Raw genomic sequence first — 18,612 nt, forward strand, 5'->3', positions numbered from 1 at the left:
TATTTATATTTTGAGATAAAGTGCAGATAGTAGTCTAATTATATTTTTATCATATAGAAATATTTTAAGTTTAAACAGAATCTGATTTACTTGTATGTAGTGTTTGTTCAAGCAGTCAACGTACCTTGCATGAGTTTCGAAGTTTTTGCCTTTCTTTCTTAATGGCTTTTTTCTGGATATCTTTCTCCTTCTTTGCCAATAATGCTTGTTGTCTAACTTCCTCCTCTTCTTTCTCCTTTGCTAACCGAGCAGCTTCTAATTCAGCTTGTCTTTGCTTTAATAAAATTATTTAGTAATAAAATTAGAATTCTTAAATGCTCTATATATAACCTTACTAAAAAAATACAATTTTTAGTAACTTATATTACAAAAAGGTAAGCATCAACTTATCAAAGACTGAAGGAAAAGCAGATAAATTTTTATCTTTTTATAAATTTTTTTCTACAAAAATTTATAGAAATGTAAAACAGACATGAAATAAGTGTAGTATTAAGAAATTTATATGACATCATGTTTTTGCCCAGTAAGAATTTGGAGGTAAAGAAGATCCTTCTATCAACTATGCCAAGTGTCGTGATTCATTCATAGTAGCACCTAGGTCTCTGCTGACAGATTCTGTGTTTAAAATAGATCTGAAGACTGACAATATTATGAACATTTAAAGTCCAACTTTATCAAATGTCATCTTACTTTCTCTTTAGCCTCTTGCTCCTTTCGTTTTGCATCTGCTTTTGCTTTCTTTTCTGCTTCTTTCTTGGCTTTTTCCTCTTCCTTAAATTTTTTTATCCTTGGGTCACAGCTATATGCATTATCTACCAAAAAAAAGTTAAATCTTTTCAATGTCTAACATTTAATTAAAGAACTCTAAAAACCCATCAGTTACACTTACCAACTAATGTTCTTATTCTGTTCATTTCTTCTTTTTTCCTTTGGGCCCTTGTTGCTCTGTTCTGCTTTTCAATCCATCTCCTTTCGTCACGGCTATTAAATAGGAAATATTGGAAACAAACTATTGCTTATAGATGGTATGACAGGAAAATGTAATGTTTTATAAATAAAACTAGTTAAGCAACCAGAAGAAAAAGAATTTGCTGACTTCAGTTTTATTGACAATTTCTTAAGTAATTTCATTAGCATATCATATTTAGCACTATCAAGCTTAACTTGTGAGATGGGTTCTCAAAATATCAGAAAACTCATTTAAAATGGATACACAGAAAAATGTGAAAGAAAATACACATTGTGCATTTTTATATTATCACAAATACCAAAGAACCAAATAAAATGTCTTATCAATGATTTACATACATACCATTCTGCTTTTTCTTTTTCTTCTTCATCTAAATAAGAAAATTCTCTCCAAGAATCAAAATTATACCTAATATAAATAGAAATAACATAAAGTCAAGCCAAAATAAATGAAAAATATCTTCCTTTTAAAATTAAGTTAGGAGCATAAAATTTTAAGAAACTTCAATGACAAGTGAATGAGTTTAATAGATCCCTCCCCTCTTTTCTGATACTGAAATCACACTATACTCAAGTCTTTTTCTTCTTCTTTTTAAAAAGAGCTGTATTTGGAATGGAAGTCTAAAATACTTATCAGCCCTAAATCAAAATAGCAGCTTCCTGCTATCTCTTCTGAATATCAGGTTTTACTCTTGACTGGGACTTGTTACAAGTTGTTCCTGCCTTCACCTCCCCTAGTTTGTCAAGTTTTAAGGTCACCTAGTAATGGTTACTTTATCTGGTTTGTATTCTCTGAAGCTAAGAGCAACTACAACTGACAGAGCTAAATTTGTCGTTTATTTTACAGTGATTTTGTTTTCATATTTACCAGATACTTAATGAGAAAATATAGCACACATAATATAAAAGTAGAAAATGAGTAATATGTATTAAAATTAATGAACCAGTTAGAGACTACAGAATTCCTTGTCATATATTCAAATAACTTTAAAAAATAAATGAAATTTTTTTTACTGAATTCAAATGACTCATTTTTCATTGTTTTTTATTGCTATAGTGTGCTTGACATCTAGAAATCTGGTTGATAGAAAACAGATTGAAAAAACAATCATAAAAGCCTAAATAGTACACAGGAGATAATACAGCATTCTGTGGAAATTTTGATTTCTTAAAGTGAAGTCACTCAGTCGTGTCTGACTCTTTGCTACCCTGTGGAGTATAGTCCACACAGGCTCCTCTGTCCATGGGATTTTCCAGGCAAGAATACGGGAGTGGGTTGCCATCTCCTTCTCCAGGGGATCTTCCCAACTCAGGGATCGAACCCAGGTCTCCCGCTTTGCAGGCAGATGCTTTAACTTCTGAGCCACCAGGGAAGATTTCTTAAAAGAGTCCTCCTTTTGTTCAGTGAAGGTTCTGTGATTTTCCCATCCATCAATTAATTTATAAAAGTCAATCAAGTACTTATTGAATACTTTTCTTAAAAAATGAAAGCACTGGAGAAACAATGTATTCACTCACCAGAAAGAATAAAATGCATCTACATCTTCAAATGATGAATTCATATCACCAAGTTTAGGGACATTTTTTTTATTTGACCACCTGAAATATTAAAAAAAAGAAAAGCTAAAAACATTTTGTACAAATGCTCAACAACTGATTTGTTAAAAAAGTTTTTATGAATCCCTTATAATCTCCCTGCTACGTCCTCCATGACTAAGAGATAGAGCAGGGGGATCAGGAGTGCTGTGATGAGCAATACAGGTGCAGTAAAAGGGAGGGCAAGGGGAGGATGGGGGTGCAGGAGAAAACAATGGAACACTGTTCTAACTCTCAGCTTATCTTCAGTTCTGTAAATTACAAGGTTGTGGAAGATGCCAGGGTAGCCAGAAGAAACGACTCTAGCCCCACCTTTCAAGCTCACTTAGTCCTCAGTACAAGCAGTACAGAAGGGACCTGCAGGCTGAGCCTTTTAAGAAACGTGAATCCTCAGAGGGAACAGATTTCCACCTCCTCATCTCTACCACCTCCCCCTTAATAATCAGACTTGTAGGTTTAGCACTTGACCCACCATCTCCGAAAGGATCCTAAGACTGCTACTGATCTGTTTTGCCAACTTGATGCAGTGTTCCACACACTCACAAATATAATACACTAATTTTTTTTTACAACCTTAATTTTTTTTAAATCACAAAACAAAGGTAAGGACAAAGGGTGTAGGAAATAGTAGGCTGTATCAAACCACCAATCAAAGTGCTTCTCAAACTTAGCTACCCATCAAAATCACCTGTGAGCATTAAAAACCCTATAGGCATTCCAAACCACTTAAATTAAAATCAGTTTCTCCAGTGGAACCCAGGCATCAGGAACTGTTCAAGCTCCCTAGCTGATTCCAATATGCAGCTAAGATGTGCTCTGAGGAAACCTTCCAATGCAGATGGAAGCAAAAAAATGTAGATTACTGGTTCACAAACAATTTGAAACTGATTTTAATTAAATAAATTACATATGACTTAAATCTTAAATATAAATTCACCCTTTGTCAGAGAACCTTATGATAATCAGATGCTCAAAAATAGAATAAAAGTTATTTCCTAAATGAAAACTGACCAAATGTAGTAGTGTACCTGTTAACAAAGGGGAGGGAGAAAATGGGAAATCACTGTCACCTAAGTATCAGCGTCACACTACATAAAGTCAACCACTGTTCTTTCCCCCAAAGGAAATTTAAAAGAAAAATGTCCTGTGAGTTAATTTAACTAAAGGAAGGAAGAACTGTTTAGAGAATAAAATAAACAATTATAGCAAGTTCACCAGAGGAGCTCAATACTGTAAAGGAGGAGGAAGAAGAGAACCAAACTATTACCAGAGGAAAAAACAGAAACTTGGAACTCTTAAGAAGCCAGCCAGTAGAGCATTATGATCACAAGGGGATGCCATAACTCACCTGGAATTCCTTTCAAACACTGGGGAAAATACTTCGAAGAAATTGTCCTTTGCTTCACTTTTAGAAGGAACTGAGTTATCAAAAGTAGGATCTACACTGTTAAATGCTCGTCTTTTCACTGGATCAGATAACATTTCATAAGCTGAAGAAAAAAAAATCAAAGGTCACATCACCATAATGCTACATTTTTTTCCTTAAAAAAAAAAATTATTTTTTGTACTTAAAAATTGTGTGTGCTTATGGGGAGGGGAGGACTTCAATAATAGCTGGAGCATTACTGGTTAAAACGGGACTTAAAAACTTCTGTAAGTATCTCTTCTGGAAAAGACAGGACAAAACAATAAACACACTCAATCTTGAAGAAAGCATGAATGAGGAAAAAGAAATAGCTAGAAAATTAACTGTTAGATCCCAAGGCTGTCAAAAAAAGAAAAAAAAATCAAAGGATCTCTGGCATCCTGAGCACTGTGTAAGAGTGAGCCAATAAAGAGTAAGTTTGAAAAGTGTGTATACAGCTTTTAAAAAATTAGCATCAAAATTAAAAATCATATCTAAGGAAGCATTTAGAAATGGTGGTTCTCTCAATTAATTTGCTTATGAGGATATGGCTATGTAAATAGCCATTGACAGTTGTGGGTCCTTTACTAGGATAGAATCAACTTCTTGATTTAAATAAGCAAAATATCTGAGGAACAATTTAATCCCATAAGGCATCTGAAACTGAAAAAGATCTTAGTAGTCTCAACATTAAACACAGCACTTATATGAAGTAACTCCAGGATAAGCTTCTCATAAGAACCACCTGCAGATCTTGTTAAAAATGTAGATTCAGATTCAGTAAGGCTGGGTCAGGGTCAGAGCTTCTGCATTTCTGACAAGCTGCATTTCCGGCATTGCTGATGCCATTGGTTGGGAGAACCTCACTTTATATAGTGAGGCTCTGGGGGAGATTACCACAAATAACCAGATGTTAACTAAAAATGTTTTTAAATGGTATGGTATAAATGAACTACAGTATACACAGGAAACCCAATCCAAACAATTAATAAATAATCTTCACTTAATAGAATTTTTAATGAATTTTTAAATAAATAATAAATAAATAAAAATAAATAATAATAAATTTTTAATAAAATTCCCAACCCTTAACAGGCTTTCTTACCTTTAGTTATGCAAGTGAAGTAGTCATTATCTCCTTCTTTTATTGGTTCACCGGCTGCTTTCCGTTTGTCCGGGTGATGTTTTAAAACCATTGCTTTATCTACAAAGTAAGATTTAGATAACTTGTCCTTTTAGTCATCAAAATTAAAAAAGAAGATCAGTTAAGCAGAGCCATTTTTAAAAGCATAATATTAATTTAAAAATATTTTCTCCCACAGTAAAACATATGCTTATTAAAAAGAAATTATACAGAGAAATAATTTTAGCATGTGTGTGCTCAGTCATGTCCAACTCTGTGCAACCCCATGGACTACACTGCACCCTGCCAGGCTCCTCTGTCCATGGAATTTTCCAGCAAGATTATTAAACTGGGTTGCCATTTCCTCCTCCAGGGGATCTTCTCGATCCAGAAACCCAAGTCTCTCGTGTCTCCCACATTGGCAGGCAGATTCTTTACCACTGGGTCACCTGAGAAACCCTGAAATAACTTCAAGAACTGGCCAAAGTGCCAGCATCCAAAAAGACAACTGCCATTAATATTTTGGTGTACGTCCACACAGACTTTTTCCCCCTTAAGCATATACCTTTAAAAATGTAGGTATAATCATACTATATATACCAATTTGTGATTATTTTCAACTAAACATTATAGCAGTTCCATTTCCCAGGCAGTTGCAAACGTGTCAGAAAATTTTAACAACTACTTAGTACAGTATTTCAAGTAGATCTATCATAACTAATTCAACTATTTCTCTACTGTTGGGTATTTACTATAGATTGTTTCCAATTCTTCACTGCTATAAGCTATTTCAATATGAATCATTTTGTACACAAGTATTTTCATATTTATGACTCTTTCTTCTCAGTATATACTTAGAGAAGTAATCAGTGAGTGAAAATGTATGAACAAGTCCCTTTCTGAAAGTTATACCACTGCAACCCCTATGTTAACATTCTTTTCACCACAACCTCAACAGCACTGGATCCAATTGTTTAAAACATGATTATCACTGGTGCTCAAGGAGATCAAAAAAATGTCTGTGGTTATTTCTATCTTTCTTCCCTTACTTATGGAGTAATAGAGAGCTATCTTAGTTTTTCTTAGCCTGTGAGTCACTTTACAGTGAATAATGGCTAGCTGTTAATATCCATTAAGCACTATTTATCAATTAATCTTTTCAGTAACTCTCTGAGAAAAGTACTATTAGTTTCTCCATTTTACAGATAAGGAAATAAGGCACAAGGAGGTTAAATAACCACTTACTTTACCTCTATGCAACCTGTCCAAAGTCCTGGTCAAACTGGGCTCCAATCCAGGCAGCCTGACTCCAGAGCCTGTGCTTGTAGAGCTTGTGCCTCTCCTAGTCCATCATGCTTGATGCTAATGCTTTCCCCAGCTGCTGTGACCATTCTTGTGTTTTTAAAAAACATTCAGTTCATTAATTCATATTTACTGATCATTTCCTTTATACTGTATTCCAGTACTTATAAAGGAGGTCCTTCATTCTTCAGAAGTTTGATATGTTTCTATCTGAGTATCTTCTATGGTCAAAATTGAAAAGCTTATTTAATTTTCAAAGTCCTAACATTATTTAATAATCCTTCCCTTCTCTACTAATTTGTGAGGCTTCCTTTATCTCAGTAAATTTTACCAAGGTCTGTTCCTGGGATTATCTTTAATTAATTATCTTTAATTAATTATCTTTAATTAATTATCTTTGATTAATTAAAGATAATCCCACGACAAGACTCTTTTTAATATATTTGATGGTACCTTCCAGAAACTATTATTCTTGTTTACTTTTCTTGCACTTGGCTACCTAATTCAACTCTTTTAGTTTTTAGGTAGATCCTGTTACCTACAGCTTCCCTTGTGACTCAGCTGGTAAAGAATCTGCCTGCAATGCAGGAGACCTGGGTTCGATTCCTGGGTTGGGAAGCTCCCCTGGAGAAGGTTACCCACACCAGTATTCTGGCCTAGAGAATTCCATGGACTGTATAGTCCATGGGGTCACAAAGAGTCGGACACAACTGAGCGACTTTCACTTTCACATATTACCTACAAATAATATATTTCTTTCTTATAGTTCTTTCTCCTTTATTATCTTAATTCACTGACCCAAACTCCCAAATAGCATAAAAGTCATTGGCAGACTCCCTCATGGGTTTTTATGAGAGTATTACTAAGTCACACAGTTACAAGTTTGTTGGCAGTGAAATCTGAAATATGTGGGAATTAATTACATTTCTTTTCAAAGTTCTATTTATCAAAAAGGAGTGAATATTAAATTATACTATATGTACTTTCACTATCTTCTCAGGACATCACATTGATATATTGATAATATTATGTAAAATATAAGTAGATTTAGCTTCGTTAATATATTTCTTAAGAGTAATATTCACTGGCAGTATTCTTTTAACATATAGTTGAATTCATTTTGCTATTAACTGTTTTTGTTTGTTTTTGGTATTCAATACATTCATGGATGATATTTATAGCTTTTTTTTTTTTCTGGCCACATTTTAAAAAGTAATTAGTTTTAAGATTCACAACAAAATTAAGAGGGTGATTAACAGATCTATAGACTGTCCGCCCTTCCTTATCAACTCCCCCCACCAGAGCAGTCCATTTGTTTTTTTTCACCTAGCTTTTCTTTTTTTCCAAATCTGGCTGCCCCATGTGGCTTGTGGGATGTCAGTTCCCTAACCAGAGATCAAACTCAGGCCCTGGCAATGAAGTGCTGAGTCTTAACCACTGGACTAGCAGGGAATGCCCACTATTTGCTACAACTGATGACCCTACACTGACACTTCATAATCACCAAAAGGCCATAGTTTTCACTCCTGGTGGTGGACATTCTGTGGGTTTGGATGAATGCATGACAACAGATACCCATCATAACATACAGAGTATTTTCACTGCCCCCAAATCCTCTGTGCTCTACCTATTCATCTCTCCTCAATCCCTCAACCCCTGGCAACGAAGAACTTTTCACTGACTTTTCCGTAATTTTGCCTTTCAATGCCAGGTTTTCATACTAGGATTACATTAACGGTCATGAATTGAATTGTTTCTAAAACAGTTTATATGTTTGGCATGAAAATTTTCAATTCCTTAAGCATTAAAAAAAAAATTAACCTAAGAAATCACTTAGGTCTACACATTTTCAGGAGATAATTCTGGGTAACTCTTTAAATTTCTTCAATTTAAAAAAAAGCCAATATTATCAAAAATTCCAAATTCCTTGCATATAACTGTGGTCTCAGTTAAAAATATCTTCTGTAACTGTTTTTATTCCTTCTGTACTCTACTAAGTTTTTCCTTCTTATAAATCCATTTTAAGATATTGTTTTATCTACTTTTTTCCTTCCATCTTCCTCAGTGATACTCTTTTAAATATTTGAATTGAATGTTTTATTTTTTCTCTCCTTTAGAAAGGGTAACAGACGTATTCTCTGGTGGTCCAGTGGTTAAGATTCCACCCTTCCACTGCGAGGGACCTCGGTTCAATTCCTGACGAGAGGGCTAAGATGCCACATGCCTTGCAGTGCAGCAACAAAAAAGGGGGGGGGGGGTGGGAAGGAAAAGGTAACATGATGGCTTTGTAGGCAATGAACTTACTGACGGTAGGGCTCTAGCTGCCAACCGTCTGTTCTGATAGTCAATGATCTTGCTCTCACATCTATCAATACAATTTTTATTTCTGTCTAGGTCCAAATGTGTATAAACAAATACTCAAGTGACTTGTTTTTGGTTTGTTGAATCAGATCCACTTTATTACATAGAATAAAAGTGTTCATATTTTAAGTACTCTGTTCAAAAGGTTGTGACAATTGTATACAGTTGCTTAACAACCACTCAAAGGAAAACACAGATTGTTTCCATCACTCAGAGTTCCCCTGTACCCCTTTTCCAGTCAAGTCCCATCCCCCACCACTTGGGGGATGACTTCTCTCATGAGAGATTATGTTTGTACGCTCTTGAAGTTCATCTAAATGGAATCATACAGTATGTCTTTGTATCTGACATAATGTTTTAAGATTCACCCCCTTATGTGTATCAGCAATTTTTTAAAAACTGCTAAACACTACTCTGTTTTATGAATACAAGCAGTTTGCTTATCCATCATCCTGTTCGTAAACATCTGGGTGGCTTCCAGTTTTTGGACATTGTGAATAAGTCTGTTATGAATATTTCTGTACAAATCTTTTTATGGCATATTTAGTGATTTTGTATACAGTGCAAGGTTTCAGAAACTTTGATAAATACACTTTTGTTTTTTTGAGCTACAGTAAAAAAAAAAAAAACCAAGTATATTATCAGTTTCTCCACTAACACTCAAGAGGAGACATTTTCACTTTCTAGCTGGTTTAAGGAGAAAAGGAATTTATTGAAGGTTATTAGGCAGCTCACAGGAACTAAGAGTCTGACTATTAGGCCTGGAGGCTTACTAGCCAGGAACAACCATCACATCACACAGGGTAGTTCAGAGGTGTGGTGACCCCACCACGGTTGGGCACTGCAGGAAGGGAGCACTGGCTTCTCCCACGGCCAGTGCTTGAGGAAAACCAAAGCTTCTCTAGCCACCACTCGGGGCTCTTCCACCCTGGCTGGCAAAATGGATGCTGTGCAGCTCAGCCTGACTCACACTGTTCTCCTTTGAAATGCAAGTGTGTCCTCAGGAGTAAACCCTAATGGCAACCCATTCCAGCATTCCTGCCTGGAAAATTCCATGGAGAGAGGAGGCTGGCAGGCTACAGTCCAAGGAGTCACAAAAAGTTGGACACAACTAACTACACACATGCACGCACACATGCCTACAAATATTCTCAACCTCAAGTCACAGCTCTTTATAAATCAGGTAAGTTTTCTTTATTTGCAATTACTGTCTCTGTTACATTTATTCTGACCTGTTCTTTAGGGAAATCTGACATCTTTTTATTCTTTCCTTCTGAATCTTGGGAACATTTCTCTAGGCTGTCCTCTGCTTTACTGTTTTCTAATTGTATGTCAGCCTTTGTAATTCTAAATCCTGCTCTCCTGTTTTGAGTTTCCAGGCAATTCTATTTTTTTTTTCTCTTGAATCTCTTTCTGCAATGCCTATGTCACCCTCCCTTAACCCAATGCAACATCTTTGTATTGCACCGACAAGGTGGAGCAAGTCTTCTTTTGAACCTTATGATAAAGTCTGAGATAGGCAATGCCTGTTTTTTGTTAATAGTCTCCACTTATGCTACACTGTTTTTTCCTTCATTGACCTCTCCACCTAGTCACCTCTAGTCATTTATGTACAGTATACTCTGCCCAGAGTTGGGGCTGAAGGAAGTAAAAGATATCCTTCAATATTAAAAACAAGATAACAAAGGCCAAAGAACATCTTTCAGTTTGAAAAAGAGACAAGGGTAATTTCTGAGCAGCTGTTGTGCATGTTTATCGTAATTTCAGACTTCTCTCTCCTCCCTTCCTCACCAAAGACAGTTTCTGGGGTTTTGAAGGTACATTACTAAATGGACTTTTATTGTACATTCATATTGCTATTATCAGAAAAAGCATCTATGATTTTTTATACAGAAGTACAGCTGATTTACAATATTGTGTTAGTTTCAGTTGTATAGCAAAGTTATTCAGATATTTATATATTTTTTTCCCTCATTCTTTTCCATTATAGATTACAAAAATGTCTATTATTTCTAATTTTAAGAGGCATTCTGTGAAACAGTTTTTAGCTTAAAATATGAGAATTACTTTTCAAATATTTATTTATTTATATTTATTTGGTTGCACTGGGCCTTAGTTGTGGCCTATGGGATCTTCAGTTGCGCATATCGGATCAAGCTCCCTGACCAGGGATTGAACCCGGGTCTCCTTCACTGGAGCACAGAGTTCTAGCCACTGAACCACCCAGGAAGTCCCCCATGAGAAGTATTTTAAGCTAAAATTATTAAATTTAGAAAATTCAAACCAAAGACTTTATTTCCAAGCAGCGACTATCAAACCTACATGCATCATTTGCCAGTGTGGGAATTTTTCTTCAAGAAAAAAACGGAAATACTTTTAGTATGCAAGTACTTTCTCTTAATCCATCATTCAACTTTCCCAGCAATTTATTCTTTTCAGATAATGCATAAAAAAAAAAAAAGACCACTTACTTTATCCACTCATGAATGAATCCCTAATTTTCATCATAGTCATTCAAAAAATTTTAAAAATTAAAACTTTCAACAAACTATTATGTACAAAATATGCTATAAGGATATACTATACAAAACAGGGAGTATAATCAACATTTTACAGTAACTATAAGTGGAGTATAGCTTTTAAAAATTGTGAATCACTATACAGGACACCTGTAATTTATATAATATTATACATTAACTATAATTTAAAAAATTAAATAAAATTTAAAAAAAGCCTACAATCTCCTTTATGTGTTGGTAATAGGATTCAAGAACTAGAAGGGTCTCAATGTAATCAGACTCATATTATTAGGTTTGTCTATGCTAATAATTACAAATTTGCAAAGAATTAACTTTTAGACTAGATTTCAGGGAGCAGTAAGTAGCAGCCATCTATTTTACAGTGACAGAGGAAAGAGAATGTCAGTCTTCTGAATAAATACTGAGAAAATACAACAAGGAGGCAGAGAGCTAATCGTAAATCCACATAATGTTAATCTGTACATTGGGGGTGCAAAACTTTTGGCAACAGAATATTCAAAAATTAATTTCTATTATCCCAATAAAATGGACTTAACAGGAGCAAATGGATGTTTCTTTTATAATTATTACATATTCTTCTACCTTTAGAGAATTCCTCACCTTAAAACATAAAACTACTTTCAGAATTCTAAATCACTTCCAGTTCTTTCATAAATTTGTATGTGTCAACACATTATAGTATTTGTATGCTATTCTTTCAGAGTAAGACTTCGCAGATACTTTTCCAGGGCAAATGAATTATCTTAGCATTTATGTGTACTGCAATGACTATTCATATGCATTAACATATGCTTATTCTAAAATCATGCCAGCCTTTAAAGAAATCCAAGAAAAGGTCTTAAATATTCTCATAGATTCCTTCAACTAACAAAATGAAGACACTTCCTGTGACTTTCCTAAATACAAGCAATAATGGGAAAATTTTGAGTTTCTTTATCACAGTTGTGTGCGCTTTGCGCACAGTCATATCTGATTCTTCGTGAACCCCCAGACTGTAGTCCACAAGGTGTCTCTGTCCACGGAATTTTCCAGGCAATAAAACGAGTGGGTTGCCATTTCCTGCTTCAGGGGATCTTCCCAACCCAGGGATCGAACCTGCGTCTCCTACATTCGCAGGTGGATTCTTCACCACTGCATCACCTGGGAAGCCCCTTTACCATACTTAGGCTCAACCAGGATTTTTCAACATGAGGTAGGTCTCATTCAGTCATCTTTCTCCAAGTACAATACTTTCCCTTCTTGACTGACCCTGATACCCTCTTCCTTTTTCATATGGCCACGACTTTACCTCCTCTGATCTCAATATCCATTCTCTAGAGTAGAAGGTAGAATACTGTTCTAAGATAAAAGAGAAAATTGATCACCTTCACCTCTTTCATGAAGCTTTACTCATTAGGTGACCAAATGGTGTGTAAGAAATTACATCCACAAGACATCAGAGGACTGAACAGTTTAGAGCACTAAGTGGACAGTGACTCTTAAGCCAATGAAGACTGGTTTGCCAATGATTTCTGCCCCTGCACCTGCCACCCCACCAATTTTTAACCTTGTCAATAAAAAGAACAGTGAAGCATCAGATACCTCTTTCTTGGACAGAAGAGATAAGATGGTACCAACAGAGATGTGACCTAAGATCACAAAAGAGCACCAAAAAACTGAAGTTATCAAGGCAACTTCCACTAAGCGCAGCTGGCCAAATTTCCAAACGGAGGTGAAATACTATATTTTAAAAGCGAGCCATTAGAAGAATGTTGTTTATTCTGTCACAAATACACTCACCTGATTTCTTGACCCTAATGAGGATATCCATTCAGGAGACTTATTGCTCATTTTTTATTTTGAAGGTAAGGGGACTGTGGTTATACACTGGTATACTACATAACTTACACTAAATCTAGTTATGCCTAGAGACTGTGATCATGTAATACTTTTTCAAGAGGATAACATTTCCTACAGCAGATATTTGACTATTCCAAAATAACCAAATACTTACGAGCTGCTTTAATCTGTCTCTGTGTAGCTTTGTATCTTACATGGCCAAGTCCAAGTACTGCATAATGATCTTGGTTCTGATAAAGACACAAAAGGGAGTCAAATTTGAAATGAAGCCATATATCCTATCCCTTGTTGCTATCCTAATACAGTGTTTCCCAAAGTGAAACTCTCGTAATAGAAGTTTAGCGAGATATTCCACATGAGTCCTGAGGTCACAGAAGTTTAGGAAACATGGACCACTGTATATATAGCCTTCTTTATAATCTGTATACATAGAAAGCAAACAAAGGCTCTGAGAAGCCCTGCAGTTAAAAAAAAAAAAAAACAACCCCAAAAAACCCAAAACAAAAACAAGCAGACAGAAACCTATAAAGTCTAGTATTTTTTGAAATCATTTACCAAATGACTCTTTTTTTTATTAATACAAATTAATATTCTATGGCTATCCTTAAATCAGGGTATAGCCAGCAAGATTTTAGAACTGAGGGGAGCATTACAGAAGCCCCAGTAGGTTGGGCCAGTGGCAATGACAGTATAGGAACCATGTGGAGCAAAGAAGGTTGGATGAACATTTTGAGAAACTGGTGTTTCTTTGGATAGGAAGCTCCTGCTTTCATTTTCCTTGCAAATTTAGAGGTTGAGGCAGCACTTGAGCAAAGGCTCCTGACAGAACTCAAAGGGTGTATCCAGTATCAGAGAATGAGTGGGAAGAAAGGGGAGTTGAAGGTGTAAAACATGGAAGAAAAAAGATCAAATAGGATCAACTGGTTTTCCTTTAAATTCAGGACTGCAAACTGATGGGTTCCTTGATCATGCCTGGCATTCACACTTCATTCCACTCTCTAAAACGATTATTACATACCTTGGTCCTCTAGTCTTTCCTTAAGCTTCATAGCCCCTGCTCCACCCTCTCATCAATGGCCTTGTTTCCTGCTTAATGAAAACTATGTAAATTATCATACTCAAATTCCTGCATCTTTTTGCCATTGTCCTGCATCCATGTATCTTTTACCTTTCCCTCACCACTGAGAAAGCCTGTCCTACTAAGACAAATTACTCCATTCCTCTTCTTGGTTCTAAACACCATCTTCTCTACATCTCTCAAATGCTAGCATCTTTCCGCTGTCTTCTAAATTTCAACTGAATTATTTTTATCAGTATTAGAAGATGCTCTGTTATCGCTTCTCATTCAGACCTTGCTTCTATTTCTTTGCTTCCCATCATTACTTCTTGAAAAAGCTGTCCTCCTTTAGCTTTACATTCTCTAGCATTTACTTTTCAAATCACTCCAATCTAGTTCTACTCTGTCCATTCTCAGCCCTGGGGTTATGAAGCTGCTCTCTTCAGAATCAATTTCCAACTGCCAAACACAAGATCACCCAACTGCCTTTACTTGAGTTCAACTTTCACTGGCAGCACAGGTGACTCTTGAAACATTATCTTGCTTTAGTTTCTGTGAATCCACTGTTTTTCTCCCATCTTTCAGTAGCTTTTCCAGTTATTCTGACTTGCTTCTCGATGCCCTGCAAAGCTCAGTCCTGGGGTTTCTTTCTGTCTCTCTCTCTACTTTGGTCAAGGTGCTCTGATCCGATGCCAGGATTGGAAGATGGTAGTGCCCTGTAAGTGTTCATGACTCCCTAGTTCACTCCAACACAGACGTCTGAGTTCCAGATGCAGAGTAACACAACACCATGCCCCCCACAACCTTCCTTTTCCTTCATTGCTGTGCTGGTGACCACCACCACGGTCTAACAGGTGACTCAACCTGGGGTGATCAGGGGTCTTCTAAATACGTCCCCTTCTCTTGGGCAGCACAATCAAGGTCTCCAAGACTCATCAAGTCTACCTCCCCTCAAAGCAAATCTTTCTCCTCTGTCTCAAAACTTGGCTACAAATTTAGTTCAAGCATCAAGCATTCACTTGTACACTAGCCCTATAACAGCAAACTATTCCCTTCCCCTCTCATCCTGCTCTCCCTTTTCAAGCAAATTTCTGTACTACTAGAAATTACTTTTCTGAAATTAGCTCAGAAACTTCAGATGATGTCTTACTGTCCTGAAAGCAAAATATAAATTCCTTCCTTGGTATGGCATAAGAAGGATCCTCCAGCGTTCATTCAGATTGTTTTCAGTCTGATTTCTCACCCTTTCATGTGCTACTCTACCCTTCACCAAGTCCTGAAGAGGCAGCACATATTCTTTTACTCCTTTTGTCTTTGCATATCTATTCCTTCTGACCAGAACACCTTTTCTCCCTCTTACTTCAAAGATTGTCCCTTAATAGTTTAAGACCACTCAGACATGACCTTTTCTGTGAAACCTTTCTGGATTTCTCCAGTAGAGCTAGTATCCTACGGCTAGTGCTGTCCCACTCAGGATTTGGCCATAAACAGGTGCTAAGTTATGATTATTTTGTTGAATCATTTTAAAACATGGCTTAATGGAAAACTGCACCTGACTGAACAAGATTCAGATATTAAATACCTTCCAGTCTTTGGGATCAAGTGTTTTCAGCATGGGAAATTCTTCTAACTGCAATTCTTCATCTTCCGATTCTTCTGATAACTCTTTCTTATCCTCCAGTTCCTGAAAAGAGGCAGAAGCATTTCTGTTTCTCCTCTTAACAAAAGCTTCAAACCATCTTCCCACAGGTTCAACTTGACAGAGTGTTGAGGCTGTGATTGAAAGTGTTAAAGAGAGGCTTCAGTGTATTGCACAGAATAAATCTGTTCCAAGGTAATAAATAATATCAAACCAGCGACAGCATAAGTATATAATTTCAAAACCATCAACTGAGAAAATAACTGCAGTAATCCAGTTAACATGAGAATAAGCAATAAATAATCATTTCCTAGTATTTGCAGAGAGTTAATCAACATCTTCCAATTATCCAATAAAACAGGACATTCAGCAATGTCGATAAATTGATACTTTTCTGAGGAAATGAGAGGAAGATGAGGGATAGGGAGAGATGTTTCTAACTGCCTTTCTAGACTAATAACTGTAATAAAGTAACAAACAATTATAAACTCATAAACAGCTAGCCTCATCAAAAAAATCTAAAACCAACTAAAAATATTTTACTTATTAAAACCTGAATTTAGATAGCTTTCAAACATTTTAAGAATTCACTAGCAATGATTTTTTCTGAAAGACAATTTTCAAGCAGCTAACAGGGATTTACTAATGAAACTGTGCTTCAGTGGAACAGCTCTGAAATCAAAAGCTCTAAATTTCAGCGTGGGTCTGGCTATTAGTAGCTATGTGAAATGAGTCAGAGATGCCTTCAACTGTAAAATGGGAATACTTATCTGCTTCCTTGTAAAACTGGATGACAAACTATGAAAGCATTTTGAAAATCAGAGAAATAAAGAAAAGTGAAGTCGCTCACTCGTGTCTGACTCTTTGCCACCCCATGGACTGTGGCCTACCAGATTCCTCTGTCTATGGAATTTTCCAGGCAAGAGTACTGGAGTGGGTTGCCATTTCCTTCTACAGGGGATTTTTCTGACCCAGGGATCAAACCCAGGTCTCCCACATTGCAGGCAGACCCTTTACCATCTGAGCCACCAGGGAAGCCCCAAACTGTTAAATAAAAGTAAGTCTTTATCATTATTCCTGGGAAGTGCAGTAAGTCACTATACCTTTGTACATTAACAATTCAAGAAAGGTAACTTGGGTCAGGAAAAGAGTGAGCATCTTGATTTCAAATGAAAGCAAAAAGCTGTATTGTCTAATAATAACTCAGATTTAAGTCTTTCTTTGTACCGAACGGCCACAATTTTGTAAAACTATTACTGCTTTTCATGTTTTACTTGGGTAGGAAAATTGAGGTTTCTTCTACCATTCACAGAAGATTCCAAACCACTATGTTCAAGAAGCACGACCTGTGTAATGCAGGTGTGGCTTTCAAGACTTTCTATTTGCGAGATTACAGAGAAACCTCTGTAAGTAGGAACACAACATGTGCCGTGAAATATGTCTGAGATCACAAACAAGCGTCTATATGCGTGGCTCTGATAGTCAATGAAATCATTAAAAACTAGACTCTTTAAATTTACAATACCACGACTGTCCTGCGCTATAAATCTAAGAAGCTGCAGCAGCTGGGGAACTTTCTCTCCCTTAAAAAAAACAAAAACAGAAGACAGTTGATTTACATAGGACGTTTCACTTAATGACTGCCTTTAAAAGTCTGTCTACACGGGTCTTACCACCACCACACAGTGGTCTTTTCTTACCGAATATAAAGAGCACTGTTTGGGCTGGGACATCTAAAAAACAAAGCCAGAGCAAATGTACAGAGGGAGAAAGGTGTTTAAGTGAGCGCCGGCAGCAAAGCTTTGTAAGGGCTCAGGCACGTGGGGACCTAGCTGCGGGCAGTTTCTTGCCTTAGGCAAGGAGATGCTTGGAAGAACCTTTTTAGGGTACTGGTGGGTTCGGGACCGAACTGCTCCGCCTGATCCATGAGTCAGCAGCAGCGACACGAGGAAGAAATTGCGGGGGCAGAAGGAAGACGCCCCCCTCCCTCCTTCCTTCCAGTCTGAGGAAAGACTTCTGCGTAACACGGAGCAAAAACACACTCGTGACGTCGCTGCCCCGCACTCGATAAGCTAGTTGCCACGGGCAAGGATAGAGAGGTTACGGGGTCGCCAAAGTGGAGGACCGAGGGAGGGGCGGCTGAGGCTAGACGGAGCCGGGCTGAGTGGGCACGTACCAGAGGTCAGAGCGTGGGTGATGGCGGTGCCCTGGCCGTCTGCAGCGCTTGGCAGGAGCAGCATGATGACGCCGGAGCCAGCCCCGCGGGCGCAGCGGCTCGCGTCCCAGGAGGAGGGCGCTTAGAGTCCCTCCAGCTCTACCTCCCCGTCCGAGCCTCGCGCCTTGGCTCTACGAGGTCCAGGAACCGGCGCATGGAGACGGCCAATAACTACTTCCGGGATGAATCCTTCGTGGTGCGTAGGCCAATCCCACCCCCACTCCCTCGGCCAACGTGTGCGGCTGCCTAGGTCCTCTACTGACTAATATCCGGCTGGGGACCAAGATTCACGCATGAAAGGTTCCTAGAATTATCAGTTCCCTGGTTAAAAAAAAAAAAAAAAGGATTAATTTCCACTTCCAGTGCAATACATAGAACATGATTTTCTAAAGCAGCTCTTACTATATTCTTTTCAAGTTACTACTACTTTATTAGTCTGAATGTAACTGTTCATTTTTGTAGTAGCTCTACTTGTTAAAAGGTGAAAAGATGTGTACGAATTAGTATTGAGAATAACTGTTACAGCCTACACCTTTATAGAGAATTCTTTACCTACAACTCTAGTG

General features: G+C 37.1%; 1 protein-coding gene across 2 annotated transcripts in view; it reads right to left on the bottom strand.

Annotated features, from left to right (window-relative positions):
• DNAJC2 (DnaJ heat shock protein family (Hsp40) member C2) overlaps positions 1-18,248 on the bottom strand; it is a 30,134-nt gene extending 11,886 nt beyond the window's left edge. Inside the window, exons 1-10 of one of the 2 annotated variants that reach the window (XM_065939970.1) lie at positions 18,008-18,248; positions 15,775-15,876; positions 13,290-13,365; positions 5,076-5,174; positions 3,914-4,055; positions 2,488-2,568; positions 1,313-1,378; positions 890-981; positions 691-812; positions 125-274 (exon numbers count right to left, since the gene is read on the bottom strand). In XM_065939970.1, the coding sequence (XP_065796042.1) occupies positions 125-274; positions 691-812; positions 890-981; positions 1,313-1,378; positions 2,488-2,568; positions 3,914-4,055; positions 5,076-5,174; positions 13,290-13,365; positions 15,775-15,807 (861 nt within the window). In that variant the 5' untranslated portion in view covers positions 15,808-15,876; positions 18,008-18,248. Of the gene's footprint in view, positions 1-124; positions 275-690; positions 813-889; positions 982-1,312; positions 1,379-2,487; positions 2,569-3,913; positions 4,056-5,075; positions 5,175-13,289; positions 13,366-15,774; positions 15,966-18,007 lie in introns of both variants that reach the window. The other variant, XM_065939969.1, reaches the window with a different exon arrangement.
• Between the last annotated feature and the right edge of the window lie 364 nt (positions 18,249-18,612).

The sequence above is a fragment of the Muntiacus reevesi genome, chromosome 6 (assembly GCF_963930625.1).
Source record: "Muntiacus reevesi chromosome 6, mMunRee1.1, whole genome shotgun sequence".
Lineage (NCBI taxonomy): Eukaryota > Metazoa > Chordata > Mammalia > Artiodactyla > Cervidae > Muntiacus > Muntiacus reevesi.